The sequence below is a fragment of the Eulemur rufifrons genome, chromosome 3, assembly GCF_041146395.1.
Source record: "Eulemur rufifrons isolate Redbay chromosome 3, OSU_ERuf_1, whole genome shotgun sequence".
Taxonomy (NCBI): domain Eukaryota; kingdom Metazoa; phylum Chordata; class Mammalia; order Primates; family Lemuridae; genus Eulemur; species Eulemur rufifrons.
The window spans coordinates 76,310,683-76,328,890 of NC_090985.1; the positions used below are offsets into that span (position 1 = coordinate 76,310,683).

Genomic DNA, 18,208 nt, shown 5'->3' on the forward strand with positions numbered 1-18,208 from the left:
CAGTAATGCCTCATTTATCATGAATAAGGCCCTTGTAATGACAGCTCTCCAGAACCTGAAAATAATACGGAGTTCTAAAAACAGTGGCCACCAAACCTCTGTGTTAAAACTTGGCATCTTTTTATCAGAGATTTTTGCTTGATATACAAATCATTAATCTTATTTCAAATGTAAAGAATCAGAATATCTGGGGATGAGGCCTAAGAAATCAGCCTTCAACACATCACATAAGTATTTCAAATGCTTACTAAAAATGAAGACATTGCTTCTGGCCCCCATAAAGAGCTTCATCAAGCCTTATTGATATGTGTTTCTTAATAAAATTATTTATTGTGCCAGCTAAGCGGAAATTATAGGTGGTTTACTTCTAAAAACCATATAGGAAATTGAGGTAAGTTCCAGGGCAGCAGGAAGAATAATGATAACATTGTGGAAAGAGACCAGAAAACTAAAAGATATACTCCTTAAGAGAAACTTCTATATTGGAATATTTAATAACAGATTTTCTTAATGATGATTGAGACCAGGCTGATTTGTTTTGTTTTATTTTGTTTTTTATTACAACATGACTTGTGCAGTAAATTTTAAAATGCAGTTATGTTCATAATAACCTTAAAAAGTCAAGTAAGGTTTGGCGTGGTAGCTCGCCACGCCACTTTGGGAGGCCAAGACAGGAGGATCGCTTGAGGTCAGGAGTTTGAGACCAGCCTGAGCAACATTAGCAAGACCCCATCTCTACATAAAAATTTTTAAAAATTAGCTGGGTATGGTGGTGCATGCCTGTAGTCCCAGCAACTCAGTAGGGTGAGCCAGGAGAGGATCACTTGAGCCAGGAGTTCAAGGTTACAGTGAGCTGTGATTGGGCCACTGCACTCCAGCCTGGGTGACAGAGTAAGACCCTATCTCTTTAAAAAAAAACAAAAGTAGTCAAAAGATTAAAAAAATAATAATGAACTGAATGATGACTTAGAAAATGTTTGATTGCATGACTGCATCATAATGAAACTTAAGGAATCAGTATGCCCCTCAGCAAGCATTGACTTTGTCAAAGGAATGTTGTCCTGCTTTCAAATTTGTAAGAAGTGATGCAGCCACTAAAGATGTTTTGTTTTGTTTTGTTTTGTTTTTTAATGTAAGCAAAATCATTTGAAGGGAAGGATGAAAATCATTAGTAAAAGCTGGGTGAGATAACTGAACCTAACCTTAAGGAATTTGGAAGGAACTGGCCTGATCTTTCATGGTTGCTAGCACGTTGATGCAGACTAGAAGTTGAAGCAGTAGTTGCCACAGATACCCTGCCACCTTCCTTCCCCCTCCACAGCCAGCTCGGCACATCCAAGGACTCTTGCACGTATAGATTTTATGTTAAATGTTTGGTTTTACTTGACAAATACTTGTTAATGTAGGTAAAGATTAATTTTGTGTTCCTTTTTCATTTATTTGCTTGATCAAATCAGGGTTCCCCGAACAGAAAACCCATTTATACCTCTGGGCCTATAGTCTGACTTCTCTAGGTGTCAGTTAGGTCATAACTTGACAGCTTAATGTACTTTTTTAATAGAGTTACAACACAGTTGTTCAGTTAGGTATAAGTTCTGTATGTCAAACTCTTGATTTGGCTCTAAATTCTTTTAAAAAATGCACTTTGCCAGTGTGTTTGAGAGGAGGGAAACCACTGACAACAGTAAGGTGTTTTTTTTTAATCTGATGACATTCATTACTAAAACTTCAACTATACGGTATCCCTTAATTTTAGCATTCAATTAATAATCTACTTCTCTTGACTACATAACATAGTAGAAGAGTACAGACTAGAATCAGAACGGGGTTTGAATCCCAGCTTTGCTATTTACTGGCTGTGTGACTTTAGGAAAGTTTTTTCACTTGGAAAATGATGATAGTAATATCCTTTCCTCGAAAGTTGTTTGTGTGAGAATAAGTGAGATAACATGGAAAGTATAAAACACAATGTGTGGTAAATAGCAGGAGTTAATAGGAGGAGCATGCCCTCCACCTGTGTCTTGGTAATATGGCATTCAAATTTCACTTGATAAGTAAGCACTCCCCTGCAAAATGTTTATTCAGAATTAAAGAAGGCATCTATACATCCTTTAAAAGTTGTATTATTTGTTGACAGATCTTCACATATTGAGTTTGCTCTTCCTTTAATTTTATTTATGAATAGCATTTGGTTTTATACTAGTGAACACACACACACACACACACGCAAAACTAGATGAGTTAATTAGCTTCTAGAAAAATACTTCTTTAAAAATATAACATGAACTCTGCTTGTAAACAGTGAGGAGAAATCTAGTTCAGAACACTTTTTATCACTTTTCCAGTGATCCTTCTAAAATACCATGTAGTAAACTGATGTCACTTAATAGAGTACAGCTCTGTGTCTCTAATTTATTTAACAGTTGCTTTACAAACATATTAAATGTAAAGTATCAGAGAATACCTTTTCATTCTTTAAAAATAAAATGAGGCCAGGCGTGGTGGCTCACGCTTGTAATCCTAGCACTCTGGGAGGCCGAGGTGGGAGGATCGCTCGAGGTCAGGAGTTCAGGACCAGCCTGAGCAAGAGTGAGACCCTGTCTCTACTAAAAATAGAAAGAAATTATCTGGCCAACTAAAAATATATATAGAAAAAATTAACCGGGCATGACGGCGCATGCCTGTAGTCCCGGCTACTCGGGAGGCTGAGGCAGTAGGATCGCTTAAGCCCAGGAGTTTGAGGTTGCTGTGAGCTAGGCTGATGTCATGGCACTCTAGCAACAGAGCGAGACTCTGTCTCAAAAAAATAAATAAATAAAAAATAAAACCAAAAAGTAATCTTATTAATCCAATTAAGTAGTGTAGGGTAATGTCACACCATGAAAGGTAAAAATAAAGTCTGCATCGTCTTTGATTTAAAAGAAGAAAAACATCATTATTTTCTGTTTAGTTCATTTCTACCAATAACTACACACATAATTACACAAATACACAAGTTTTAGTTATTTGTTATTTGTATTGTTTTAATCTACTAAAATTTAGGGGTACATTTAACATGGTCTGGTTTTTTAGGGCAAAAAAACCAGTACCGATAAGCTATAACTGTATCATTAAACTTTTTGAGCTATAATTTTGTGATTGCCTACTACAACTTAAAGTGATAAATCTAAGAGTTTTTCTGTTCCTAGTTCCTTAAATTATTGTACTGACCACCTCTTCCTATTTGTCTCTACTATAGCTTTCAAGTGAAATTTTACGTGATTTTCAAGGGAACTATTTTTGAAAACCCAGGAAAATGTCCATGTATCTTTGAGAAGAAATGAGTTACCCCTTATCTCCTTGATGATAATAAATTTATCATCTATTCTAAGAGGCAATAATGCAGGGAGGATTTTTTTCTTGTTATAAAACTAAGAGCATGTTATTATAAAATAGAGAAATATATTATCGCACTACCATGAGATAATACCATTAACATTTTTATTTTTTCTAAGCAAGCACAGATTTTTAAAAACTTGGGTTACCATCATATGTCATATTTCGTAATCTCTTTTCATTTATTAACATAGTGAACATTTTCTTTATTACAGTCTCTTAAATTTTTTTGGTGTATAGTATTCCATGTAGATATGTATCATAACTTATTTAACTAGCCCTCTGTAGTTGGATATTTAGGCTGTTTCTAAATTGTTTCCATTTTAAATAAAGTACAGTAAATATCCTTTTGCCTATCTCTTCTCACTTGTGTTGGATAAAATCCTAAAAGTAGAATTGCTGGACCAAATGGTATAAACATTCATATTGCCAAATTATTCTCTTTTAGAAAGGTAGTACTAATTTAAAATCCCAACTAGTTCATTCCTTTGCAATCATGGGCACTCTTTTTTTGTATTAACCATATTGGTAGTAAAAGTACTTAGATTTAATTTGCTTTTATTTGAACATTAATGAACTTGAGGGTTTTTTTTCTTTTGTCTGGGGAACAGATGGAGGTTACTGGCTTATAATATGTAGTTTTTTTTCTGGTAAATTTCTAGTCATATCTTTGTCCCTTTGCCTCTTATGTCTCAATTTCTTTTACTTCTTTAAGCCAAATTATTACTTTTAGGTGAAAGTGTACATGATAGAAAAGTATTTCTTAGTATAAAATACCAAAATGTGATATTCTTCTACTAGCTTATGTTGTAAATATTCTACAGGGAACATATAGTTTACAAGTGTTTTACTCTTGAGAGTATGTTACCATTTTTTAGTGTTTTATTTGGATTTATCACTCTACAAACATAAATGACATTCTAGAATATTCTCACAATTGGATAACTCCTTTTTATTAATATACCTTTAGGGATCTTCATCTTTAAAGTCAACACTCTTCAGCTGATCTCAAGTCTAAGTTCATATGAAATCAAAAAATAAACTTTACTGTGTTTTCGGGGTTTGGACTTAATAGTAGATGGCAGATGTAGTTGTCTGCTGTGTTAAACAAACAAACAAATAAAAGGGAAGAGGAAGGGAATGAAAGATCATTTCCTTACCAGGCAATCACATAGTTTATTGTCTAGGAAATAAAAAAGAAGAAGAAGAAAGAAAAGAAAGAAAGGAAAAGAAAGAAAGAAAAAGAGAAAAGAGCCAGTTTTGTGTACTGTCGAGCACACAGATGTTCCTCTTGGCAGCCATACAGTACTAGTCAGGATTGGGGTTTTTGCAGACGTAGAATGTGAGGCTTCTTTGTTGGAGACAAAGTGTTGCCTGTGGTGGGAATTGCTGCAGTGATGGGAAAGTATCGTAATGTATTGTTGGATTACTGTGATTTTCAATAGAGACAGTACATTAAAGTAGCTTTGTGGGCAATGGATTGTTTCAGCCAAGCCTGGCTAATAACCCACTCATTTTGGCAAACTCTATTTAAAAGGTAGAACTGGCATCGTTTTGTGGTCATGGAGCTTGTCCCACACTTGGGCATCAGAATTACTTTTGCAAGCACTAGTTTTTAACAACCAATTTATTTAATGTAATTCAACAAAAGAGTTTGTGACTGTAAAGTTAGAACTGTAACCACTTTTCAAATGGAACCATTTATTTTTTTTTTTTTGGTTAATTGCTAAACTAGTTTTTTTCAGAGCTTTTATAGAAATATCTTTTTAATCGAGTTGCTTCTTAACCCACTTGTTCATTTAAGATAAGGTTTTATTACAAACTGTTATAGAAAATACATGATTTACATGTTTTATATTTTAGCAGCCTCTTTGTGTATATCTGGAGTGTTTATCGTTTAAATATAAATGCTGTGTTGTGAAATGTTTAAACCATATGTGTAAGTCTAATCGATAGAAAGCAAAGATGAGTATTCTTTAATTGGCTTGCCAGTATTATCTTTCCTGGTCTTTCACCAGGACAAGTGTTAATAGAACAATTAGCTGTGCTGTATTGGATGTTAACCTAGATGTTAGCTGTATTTTAAGGTTAGAATGTAAACTTTAAGGACTGATAATTGAATGTTTTTTAGTTGTCTCTCTTTTCTGCCTTTTATGTTAAATATAATGCTAAACGAATTTGTATGGCCTTTTAATTGCTTATGTAAAATTTGAACAGGAAGTGAAAGGAGACTATAAAAAGTAGTAGAAGCAGGAAACTTTAAGATCAATTAGGTGGGGTTGTTGAATTAGAGATCAAACTAATATGTTCATGGAGGTTTAGACCTTGTAAGAACCATAGATATTTACTCAACCATCTCTTTTTTTTTTTTTTTTTTTTTGTTGAGACAGAGTCTAACTTTGTTGCCCAGGCTAGAGTGAGTGCCGTGGCGTCAGCTTAGCTCACAGCAACCTCAAACTCCTGGGCTCAAGCGATCCTACTGCCTCAGCCTCCCGAGTAGCTGGGACTACAGGCATGCGCCACTATGCCCGGCTAATTTTTTCTGTATAGATTTTTAGGTGTCCATATAATGTCTTTCTATTTTTAGTAGAGACGGGGTCTCGCTCAGGCTGGTCTCGAACTCCTGACCTTGAGCAATCCACCCGCCTCGGCCTCCCAGAGTGCTAGGATTACAGGCGTGAGCCACCGCGCCCGGCCTCAACCATCTCTTTTAAAAAAAAAAAAAATGAGACCCAGAGAAATTAACTAGTGATAACCTGTTGAGTGAGGAGTTGGAACTAGGTTATAAATCTCCTAATTCTCACATCTAAACACTCTCTTTTACATCCTTCAATTTCATTCAATCAAGGCAACATTCATTTACTGAGCTACTACTGTATTGAAGGATTCATCAGATATTCATCACAGAAAAAACCTACATTCTAGTTAGTAAACAAGGAATGTAATCATTAAAAGTTGATAACAAAAGATTTAAATAGTGGTTCAAGACAGTAATGGGAGCCATATCTCAGAGCACTGCTTTTTTAATGGCCATATGAACTGTTAAATGGTAATTATTCTTGAAACTTAGTAAAAGGATAAATATCTCCAAGCTGGGGTAGTCAGAGAAAGACTTTCTTCATAGAGGTTATATTTTGAGGTGGATCTGGATTTTCTCATCTGCCTCACTGGTGAATTCCTACTCATTCCATAAAATTTAACATAAATTTCAGCTCTTCTCCGTAGAGTTTCCTGATATTTCTTTCCTAATAGAATTCTTTACATTTACATATACCTCTAGTATAATGAACAACATTTCTTTATGATCATTCATCTCCCATACTAGATTCTATAAACTCCTTAAGATCACAGACTTACTCATCAGCTCCTGAATATCTGCTTGGCACATAATGAGTGATTAATATGTGTTTCAGATAAATTAAACATTTGCTTGTACTCAACACAAATAGGAATTCATATGACAGTAACACCTTGTTATGGACTGAATTGTATTCCCCCACCATGTATATGTTGAAGCCCAAACCCCTAATGTGAGTATATTTGGAGATAGAACCTATAAGGAAGTAATAAAGTTTAAGTGAGGTCATAAGGGTGGAGCCCTACTCCAGTGGGGTTGGTGGCCCTATAAAAGGAGGAGGAAACATGAAAGAGGTGCTTTTTCTCTGCGTACACTGAGAAAGGGCCATGTGAGGACACAGCGAGAGGGTACCCTCTGCAAGCTGGGAAGAGAGACTCTAACAGAAGCTGAGTTGGCCCACACCTTGATCTTGGACTTTCACCTTCCATAACTGTGAGAAAATTGATTTCTGTTGTTAAAAGACACCCACTCTGAGGAATTTTGTTATAGCAACTCAAGTAGACTAATACACACATACATAAGCAAACAAATGTAGCAGTACACATTGCTTTAGAAAGCAAAAATGGTCCTGCCTCCCCAGATCTTACCTCACATCTTTGAAAACTTTGTCAGCTGCTGTTTACCTTCATGAGAATCTAATCCTGCAGAGGCAGTTTGCTGGCCCCAGACAGCCTGGCAGCCAGGCCTATGCCAATTATGACAGGAAGTAGGTAGTTCCACACACAAATGAATTGTTTGTTAAACCAAGAAGAATACCGAATATTAAAGGACTAAGCTCAGCTCTACCATGATGCCTAGCGAATTCTCACCAAGACAGACAGTACTGTCAGTAGGGTTAGATCTGGCTGCTGTGAGCCTGAATGTGGTGTGCCAGCATAGCCACGCTCTCACTGCGGTGCGTTTGTCCGTGGATGGGTTTTCTGACTAGCACATCATCCTCCCTATCAGTGTCTTTCTACCCTTGTTCCCTACAGTTCGTTTTCCACAGAGCAGCCACAGTGGTCTTAAAAACAGAAATCCGATCATGTGCTTTCCCTCCATAGGCTTTCCAGAGCACCTAAAATAAGCCCCAAACTGTTCATTGGGGGTATGAAGCCATACCTGGCCTGCTTCCTTGCCTTCCTCTCTGACCTCTGAGTCCCCCCAGTCACCCAGTACTCCCCAGCCACACTGGCCTTCTTTTGGGTCTTTAAACATGCCAACTTTTCCCTGCCTTTGAGCCTTGGAACTAACTGTGCCTCTGCCTGAAATGCTCTGCCCCCATCTTTGCATTAGCTGGCTCCTTTTTTGTCATTCAGGGCTCTACTTAAATGCCCCTCTTCAGAGATGCCATCCTTCACCAGCCAGTCTAATGTCCCCTAGTCCCTCTCTATTATATCACCTTGTTTGCATTTTCTGCATAACACTTACTAGTATTTGATTTGGTTGTTTGTTGATTTATTGTCTTTCTCTCCCTAAAACAGTGTAAGCTCTAAGAGTACTGGAACCCTATCTTTCTTATTTGCTGGTTATTCCAGCCTCTAGAGCAGTACCTGCTACAGGTGGGCCTTTACAAAACATTTGTGAAATGAATAAGTGAATGAATGAAGGAACCAATGAACAAATTGACAGGTTGGAGCCTCAGGCCTAGGGCAAGTACTCCTGTGGGGCCCATCTCCCTCAGGGCTCATATTCTGTTCCCATATCCTCAGTCACCTGGTTCCTGCTGTCAACAGAAAGGCCTGTTGGGCCTAGAAACACACTTCCTGAAAAGTCCGGCTGCTGTTGCTTAGCCAGTAGATTAGAAGCCTTTAGCTAATTGATACCCGTCAAAGTTAAGCTTAAGTTCTTTGAACACAACATCTTCGAAAACTTCTTTGTCAGCCACTGTCTAATCCCAACAGGAGACAACCCTCCTGCCAGTCAATTTGGCAGCCCCGGCAAACCTCACAGCCAGACCTACATTAGTTATGACAGAGAGTAGCTGTTCTGTACCTCAATTATTTCTTTGGTAAATCAAGGCCTGCCTGACTGGACTTTTATTGAGCATTTACTAAGTCCTTTATATACATTTATCTCATATAACCTTCTCAGCAATCCTATGAGTAGGAATTATGGTGATTCCCATTTTACAATAATGAGGAGCTAAATACCTTGCCCAAGGTTACATATTGTTCACATAAAAGGAGTATATTGGGGAACAGAATTGTTCTTAAACACTGTCAGTTTGTTATCCTAGTTTTAGTTATTTCTGACCAGTAAACCAATAAACTGGCTGTCTTTACCTATTAACATGACATTATATATGCTCTCTGGATAGAATTCTATTGTTCCTTTATTCATCTTTTCTTGGCAAGTTAAAAAGCTCTAGGATCTTGAAATCTTTTCCCATTTTGCAGCCACTGATTTAGGAAGTCCATTTACATGGGAAAGGAAAGCTTGATGCAGATAACCTCTATAATACAGAATTTGATAGGAAATGAATGCACATCAAAGTTAGGATTTCTTTTTAGGAACTACTAATTTCTTAGTGAAGAAAAAAAATTAAGGTACTATTTTACCCTGTTTTGCTTTACTTTAAAGGCATAAGAATTTGTTCAGAGATATTTATATTAGTATATTATATTAGTATATTATAAATTATATTAGTATATTATATTAGTATATTATATTAGTATATTAGTATATTATAAATATACCTTATGTTGTACTTTTGGAATATTATTATTATTATTCAAGTGATGTTTTCTGGGTAGTAAAAGATTTAAAATAATGTCATCTTATCCCAAGGAACTTGCCTCAACCTCCTACTTCCACCAAAATAAAAACAAAAGCAAACAAAAAAACCTTTTACTTATAACTTTAAATCATAAATAGATGCTTTAATTTTTTTAATTCAAATTCTGAGGCATGTAATATTTCTTTTTCTTTTTTTTTTTTTTTTGCAGAATTTTATTCCAAAGATATTTGATTCTTGACAATATTTTACTCTATTAGTGTTTAGAGCAAAGTCACCCTAGAGATACCAGTCTGCTCAGAAGCAATTTCTTTTCTCAGGTCAGAAGCAAAAATATCATCAGCTTGGTGAGCAAAAGCACCCTGGTCACTGTGTAGTCACACTCCCGTTTTGACAGGGCTGTCCCAAAGATCAGGGAATACTTGCAACATTCTGGGTAACACACTGTCAACACCTATGCTCCTCCTCAGGATTTAAAATAAATGAATGCAGCTTTGAGACTGGAAGGTGAGTTCAGGAGCACATATGACAGTGGTGGAATGCAGACTTGTCCAAAGATCTCAGTCCCCTAGTTTGCAGAAATAGTTGCAGAGATGTTTTAAGTAGCATTTGAAAATACGTGTTTACTGTAATTTTCTACAAGCATGTATCAAATGCCTACTGTGTTATAGTGTAGTGCAGTGCTACAAAGTAGAAGTTCAAAAGTGCCACACTGACAGATTTATTAAAGAGGAATGTAGATAACAGAAAAAAGTAGCTTCATTTGAACTCCTTAGGTCTCTTTATCATTTGTATACTAGAGGAGGGTAATTTAGGAGTTGGCTACCCAGGGAAGTGATTAACATAAGAGGTAAAACATCTGTGTTGGCTGGTCAATTAGGTGGCGGTTCTATCTGAAACAGGCTGTAACCGGCTGTTTAGCCAGCAGTCACACCCAGAGTCATCTCTAGCTTCAGGTTTGAGCCAGATGAATAAGCTAGTCATGGTAATGGATATTGCTATCTGGAAATAAGGCGCCTATGGATGTGGTAAGTCACTAATGAGAGTATTGTGCTTCATGGTCTGAAGGAGTTAGTGACGAAAGGTAAACTGAAAGGTAATCAGATTTTAAATTTTTTAGTATACAGCTGACCTACCTTCTGACTGTTTGGCTGTTCTTTTTTCAAGCTTCTTTCCAGCTTTCATGCTTCCTGACGTAGGAGACCTAATAGACTTTCTGAATCACAGACTCATAAATTTTAGAAACGAAAGGAATCTTGAAAGTCATCTAATTCAGCCCTTACCGAATTCAAACTCCATCACTGCCACAGTGGTCATCCATGTTGTAAATTCCATGTAATTTCTGCCATTATTAAGTAAAACAACTGATTTCCTTTCCAGCCAGCTCTGTTAGAAGTTCTTCCTCAGATTATACTGAAATCTGCTAAGTCTGTCATCCTACAGCCTCTGCCCATTTGTCTTATTTCTGCTTTTTGGAGGCACTCAGAATGGTCACAGAAAATAAATACTGTCACCTTTGTAATATTAAAGCCTTTCAAATTCAGATAAGTTCAAGGGCCTCTTTCTACTTTTTTTTCAACCTGCTGAATACCTTCCTTTCTCTAAGTTCTTCATTCAACATAATACAAGATTCTTTCACCGTCCTTTTCTGGATAGACTCTAACTAATTGATCAGTGACCCTCCAATTGTGTTGCCTGGAACAGATCACGATATTCTGGATATGGTCAGAAAAGTAAAAGGAGATTGGGATTATTATGTGGAATTACATCATTATATGGAATATATACTTCTAATTCAGCCTAAAATTACATTAGCTTTTTAGGGGAGCAAAACTGCATTGTTGACTCTTAATTGAGCTTGCAGTGATCTAAAACCACCTTCTTACATGAAACGACTTTAAACCGCTTGCTTTTCTGTACTTGCATAGTCGATTTTCTTTTTTAGTTTTAATTTCACAGAAACTTTGAGACTTCAGTGCCCTCTGATTTTAATAAATAGCATGAACTTGAGTATTCAATGTATTCAGATTTGAGGATGCAAAGGGCAGATATTAGGGCCTCTAAGTGTCAAGTCATAAGCTCTATTCTGTTCTCTGAGGGTCTTTTTAAAACCAACCTAACATAACCCTGGTCAGCGTGAGATGGGAGTCTTTGTGCTCCACCCTTTGCCCCTTCTTCTCCCTTTTGTACTTCCCCTCCCCTCATTGACACTGGTTTTTGTCCTATGGGAGGCTGTTTAAAACAGTCTGGATTGCATGGAATCTGTGGCATGGGTCTGATTCTTTTATGAAAGATTTTCCTCTCTCTGACCGTTGCCAGCCTACACAGGCTACTGCGATAACAGTCTCTTTTAAGTGTTTGGCTTTCCAGAGGTATCTGATAAAGTCTCATCTCTTGTTGAAAAGGCACAGAGGTGAGGACAGACCTTTTAAAGTATGCATAGACTGAGAAATTGGCAGAATATGGATGGCTTTTCACTCCATTTTTGCCTCTGGGGGTTGGGAGGAGGAGGGAGAGGGGATAGTTTCTTTATTTCTTACTGGTATTCCCTTACTTCATATAGGTGTTGAACAGGTGTTTGTTGAAAATTCTACAGTACTTATTCAATAGATAACTAATTCAGAGAGACAGAAACAAGAAAAAAAGAAAAAAGAAAACTGGAAATAGGTGGTACAATAAATTTAGAACTTTTCTGTTCTCTTAATGTAGTCAAAAGTACAAGGAATTAGGTAGGAATCTGGAGACATAGGTTCTACCATGGAAGGACATTATTTAGGATGGTTTAGGGATGAGGTAATTATGAGATAACACCTGCCAATAAAGCAATTGTCAAGCTAAAATTCCACTTATGTATGCTAGCAAATATTAGGTTCTTGAGCATTGTGCAAGTGATTTTGAAAATCACACATCTTTTAGTCGTCAAGTGCAAACTCAACTGCAATAAACCTTATATAACCAAGCTAAAATGATTCAACCTTTTGTTTAGATGAAAACACATATTAACCTCTTGAATTTTCATAATGGAAAAATAATTTTGCTCCTCTCATATTTGATATTTAAAACATGTAGCTCTAAGTTTGAACTTCTACATGATGTCTATACTGCATTCACTTGTTAGGGAAATTAAGGCTTGAATTAAGCAATATTCAGCTTTGCCCAAAACTACCGCGAACCACTTGGGATTCAACTGCAGCAAACGCTCAAGAGAATAACTTATGAACTCATTAATCCATGAGTTTTGAAGAGGTCAGGAGGACCAGATCTGTTTGGGAAGCTTTGTCCCAAATGTGCATGAATCTGCAACTGTACCCTATTGATTTTGATGGAGCAGGCCTCGGTTAGACCCCAGGTATCAGTTTTTTTTTTTCCAAAAGTCAAGAAAAAATTTTAAAAAGCTTCCACAGGCTATTCTGTTATGCCTCCCAGCCCTTACTCCCTGTAGAGACACCAAGTCTGTCCCTGTAAATTATAGAGTAATCTCTGGACTTTATTATCCCCCTCCCTCAGCCCCAAGTCCCCACACTCAACGCCTTCAGTGAGTTTTGTTATCCTGTTGTTTCTTTTATGTACGTGGAAGGTCGCTACCAGACTTGTCCATTTGAACAGTATTCTAGTATCTTTAATAAAATTATATTTGAAGTTATCTTTTCAGTTATCTGTTGTACTTTATAAGTATCAATGTAATGAATTTTAAAATAGTTCCTGTTGGTTGAGTATTTATTTTGTGCCATTCACTTTTCACACTTTATAATGCTTTAAGCCTCGTATCAACCTTGTGAGTTGTTGCATATAACCTTCATTTTACAAATAAGTAAACAGCCCAGAAAAGGTAGGTTTTCTTTTACTCAGTCACAGGCAAATTTTCCCACACTGCTAAAATTTGTCTCTACCAATAAATGTATATATTTTCTTCTCTCATAAAATGAAAATTGCATACTACAAAATATATTCCTTTTTGCTTAGGTGCCATAATACTAGCGCCAAGTTTGTTCCCAATTTTAGTCAGCATATTTCAGGTGTCTGAAAGCATTTATTCCTACTACTTCCTTTGGATATTTTTTTTTTTGCCCCCTCCATATGTATTTAGTCATAATCTGACTAGCAACAAATATTTAGATTTTTAATCAAAATTGACTTGCTATGGCTATCAGGTGATAGGATTTTCCTTTCCGTCATTTTTTGACACATCTTATTTTGTAACTAAGAAAAGATTATAAGGGTCATTATTGATGTCACATGTAATATATTATATGCATATTTCACATTATTAAAAAGTGAAGGTATTTACTGGACATTTTAAAATGCTCCATTTTTATATTTTTTTAAATAAATCAGTGTTTGAACAAGAAATAAAACTTCTGTTTGTGATGGCGCAAAATACTAGCAGGGCAAGGGTAAATAGAACCTGGTTTTAGGGAAAAACAAAATCATACATTCACACATTAGAGTTGTAGAAGAAAATTAAAATCCTTATGCAGGGTGATTGCAGTTTGAGGAAGTGCATTCAGAATTATGAACAATACCTTTTACTCACTGCCATGAGAGCATGTAAGTTTCCAATTGTCAGTTATATGCATTGTTTATTTTGGCCTAATCAATAGGTGTACTCTATATACTAAATAGTATTTTTAAAGTGGTAATCATTAGTTATTTTCAAAGGACTTTTGATGAAAATTCAGGTATCAGAAATTATGGTTATAATAATTTTCATTTCCAACTTATGTCTTCTAATGACCCAAGATAATAAGTTAGGACTTAAGATTTGTGCTGTATTTAAAATTTTATAATAATGATGGGTAGAAATATTGGAGAGGAGTGGAACTTAGCACTCTGTCACCTTTATTTTATTAACCATGGTGTTGTGCTTGATGAGACAATACAGATAACACAGGTATGAGTAATACTAAAACAGACAGGTATGTATTTAAAGTAACTGGCCACTAATTCAACAGATTGTCTAGAAACCAGTTAGGGGTTATGAAATGTTGCATGCTCATGATCATGTAGGGAATCAAAAGAAAAAAATGAGAGACTTTTGATAGGCATCTTACAGATTGAACAGAAAGAAGCAATAGACTGGACAGGTCAAGGAAACATGGCAGATGGTACTTTGAAAAAGTGGGGCAAATCTGAAATACACCAAGTAGTCTGTATGTAAGAGTTCACTTTGTTAATTGAACATTCAAGGTGGTCATAATATTTTACATAGCTAATTAAAAGGCTTAAAATTTTATATTTTGTGTCTATGTATAATCAGTTTTGTACTTAATATCGATTTACACTGTATCAGTTTACAAATACTTAACATTTTCTGAAAGTAGAATAAAGTCATACAACCACAAAAGACTTTAGGTCTTTTCTAACCCTGTGCTTTTTAATGATGAGGAAATTGAGGCCCAAACAGTTCATTTAAAGACCAAAGTATACACATTCCCACATGCTCACACACAGGGACATGGCTGCTGGCTTCACATGCAAATCGGCATGAATGACTGTGAGCGTTTATATGAATTGGAAAAAACAAATCAGTGTTAATTAAACCATTAGAAATTTTTTTCTCTTAAAAAAAGAGAAAAAGAAAAATTTATAGTCTTAAAACTTTAAGGAACTTTGAGAAAGTCAGAAAAAAATCTTAAAGATTTTAACTTACTGGGATGAAAACATAGTTAATGATTTCAAAAGAACTATTTTAAAACTTCTGAGAATTATGATTACAGCAAGACAGCTAATTTGACTAGCAAAGTCAGAATTCCTCACAATATTCTCTTTAGATACTGAGGTTGAATCCAAGCCTTGTATTTGTCGGCTTTGTATTATTTAATATATTTATATCAAAGAACTAGTCAGAGAGATTCTCTCTATTTTAAGTCTATGAGAACCATCAGTAGCATGCACTGACAGATGTTAAAGAATGTCTGTGGAAAGAATGTCAAAAACCTCTCCAAAGGAAAGTCTTTAAACCATGTCCTTAATGCAGAAATGCAAAACCAGATTTAATTGCCCTTTTCCTATACAGCTCAGACATGCAGGCTCGTTTACTGCAGCATATGGTCTGAGAAACTGCACGGTAGAAGAGAGCAGTCCTGGTAAAGGCTGAGATTGAATCCATTTAGGCTGGAGTTCACAAAGATCAGTCAGAAGCAAGCACTTGAAGTTGAAAGAAACACACCAAGCAGTAAAAACACAGGCCATTTTCATTTTGAATGTGCTCATTGGAGACATCCTATTTGCCTTTCAAGACAACAGTATTCTGGGATTTTAATATGAAATAGAAGAATTCTGAAAAACTATCTGGATTTTTTTTCTAATTAAAAAGAAGATGTAAAAAATAACATTGCGTGAAGCTGTGGAGATTTTTTTCCTGATAATTTAATTCATTATTTACCACTGAAAGTAACGATTTTTCTAATGGAGAGTAATTAAAATAATGAGTTTGATGGCAGCAACATGGCTTATATTTTATTTCATAGTAAAGGCATTATAAGACTATGTGAGGCGATAAATTCTTACCACTCCTAAAGGGATTAAGTTTACTGTTCTTGCAAGAGGTCACAGGTAATTGAAAACTTAAGAAAAGAAAGAGCAAAAGAATCTGTAAATCCTCTTATACCACTATGTGGCTTTAGGCCAGTAGCTTTACTTCCATGTACCATAATTTTTCTATCTGTAACATGGAGGCTACCTCTAATTTTTTTTAAATAAAAATACAGATGATATGACCCATGCTGTCAGATATACACATATGTATTAATACGTGTATGTAAATATATAGAGAATGACTAGAAAAAGTCATTGACTTCATTATTTTCCAAATTTTACAAAAAGACATTTATTTCTGTAATCAGAAAAAAATAACTTTTTAAAAACAGCTGAATAGCCTAAAATTTACTTGATGGACCATTTATAAATTCCTTCAGAATATCTAATCAAACATTGTGTGGCGACTGTTCATTTAATTGTCTACCAAAATTGTTTTCCAGTGACTTTTTTGAGAAGTTTGTTTCTTCATTTTCTGTTCATATAAAATTATTCTCATTTCAAAATTACATTATTTAAAGTATATATTTAGATCTTTAAAGATTTGTGGGTTTTAATCAGTAGCAGTATTTTCATTCTTGCTCTTCTATAATGTTGGTATTAAACTTTTAAAATAAATGATTAAGTCAGAAAGGCAAGTGAATATCAGTTTTCATTTGGTATTATAAAAAACTTGAATATTTTATTGACCAACTTGGGTCATCATGATGTTATTGCTGGCATTATTTCTTTTCCTAATTTATTTACTTTTTTAATTGACAACTAAAAGTTGTATATATTTATTATGAACAAAATGATGTTTGGAAATATGTATACATTGTGGAATGGCTAACTCAGGCTAATAATGGTTAATACATGCATTATCTCACATACTTATCATTTTTGGTGGTGAGAGCACTTACAATCTACTTTCTTGGCAATTTCCAAGTACACAACACATTGTTATTAACTATAATCACTATAATGTACACTAGATGTCTTGAACTTATTCCTCTTATCTAACTGAAATTTTGACCAATATCCTTTGACCTGGTAACCATGGGGGCTGTGATTCTCTCTGCTTCTAAGAGTTCAAGTTTTTTAGATTCCACATATAAGTGAGATCATGTGGTATTTGTCTTTCTGTGCCTGGCTTATTTCACTAAACATAATGACCTCCAGGTTCATCCAACTGGCACTACATTTTAATAACAGTGCAGTCAATCCCAAATACTGCATACTTCGTGCTTAGACTTTTTTCCATTTTGCTTTTGTAAAATTTTACTTTACTTTAAAAGAATATTTTAACTTTAGGAAGAAAAATATATCTGAAAACTTTTTTTGCCCTTGATACTCTTTAACTTTAAAAATAAATGATGTGTTAAAGTGAATGCCAGTTTGAAGAACTGACTTGTTTGAATTTCAGTTTGGAGTATACTTTTATTGTGGTTATAAAATCTTCAAAGGTAACTTTAAGATGAAAATTCTTATACAACCAAATTACTTTTATGTGGAATACAACTATTTCTCAGATACTACTGTTAACTTCTTTATCTTGAGCCAACACAAATTAAAAAGAGCATTTGAATTTCATTTTTAAACTAGGTGTTCATGTTATGATATGCAGAATTAATGGAATTTTTTTTCCTTACTATTTAGGAAATACCAGAGAGGAACCAGGGTCCGTCTGCGGCTATTAGATCTTGAACTTACGTCTAGGTTTCTGGGAGCAACAACAGATACAACTATACTAGAGGCTGATGCAGTTCTCTTAGGACTTCAGGACAATAAAGACTCAAAATCAAAAGAGGAACATCGTGAAAAATAAATGGACTTTGCTTAGTGGATTCACTCCTTTGTTGAACACAGATATTCAAGAATGCAATTAGAAAATTGTGAATAAATGATTGAATGAAGATGCAATAAATGAAAGCTACAGTTATATCTCTTATTAGAATTTTCTTTGGCTGTGTCCACTCCTCCCTTTTTGTTTCCCTTGCCCATTTTTTTCTCCTTTGACTGGGATAGTATACACTGTGCTGAGAAATTCTGTCATTCAAGAAATATGTTTTGAGGGTTTTTTATATGCATGGCACTAGTCTAAATAGCAGTAAACAAATTAGACAAAATTGTTTGCCTTGTGGCACTTACATTTAACTGGGGAAACTAGACAATAAATAAGTAAAATATATAGTATATTAGACAATGATACATGCTGAGGAGACAAAGAAAGCAAGGAATGG

At 35.2% G+C, this 18,208-nt stretch overlaps 1 protein-coding gene across 1 annotated transcript in view; it reads left to right on the forward strand.

Moving 5' to 3' along the window:
- Positions 1–18,004, forward strand: part of MRPS28 (mitochondrial ribosomal protein S28) — a 97,654-nt gene extending 79,650 nt beyond the window's left edge. The window contains exon 3 of the mRNA XM_069465512.1: positions 17,625–18,004. Coding sequence (XP_069321613.1) covers positions 17,625–17,793 — 169 coding nt within the window. The 3' untranslated portion in view covers positions 17,794–18,004. The remainder of the gene's footprint in view (positions 1–17,624) is intronic.
- Positions 18,005–18,208: the final 204 nt, after the last annotated feature.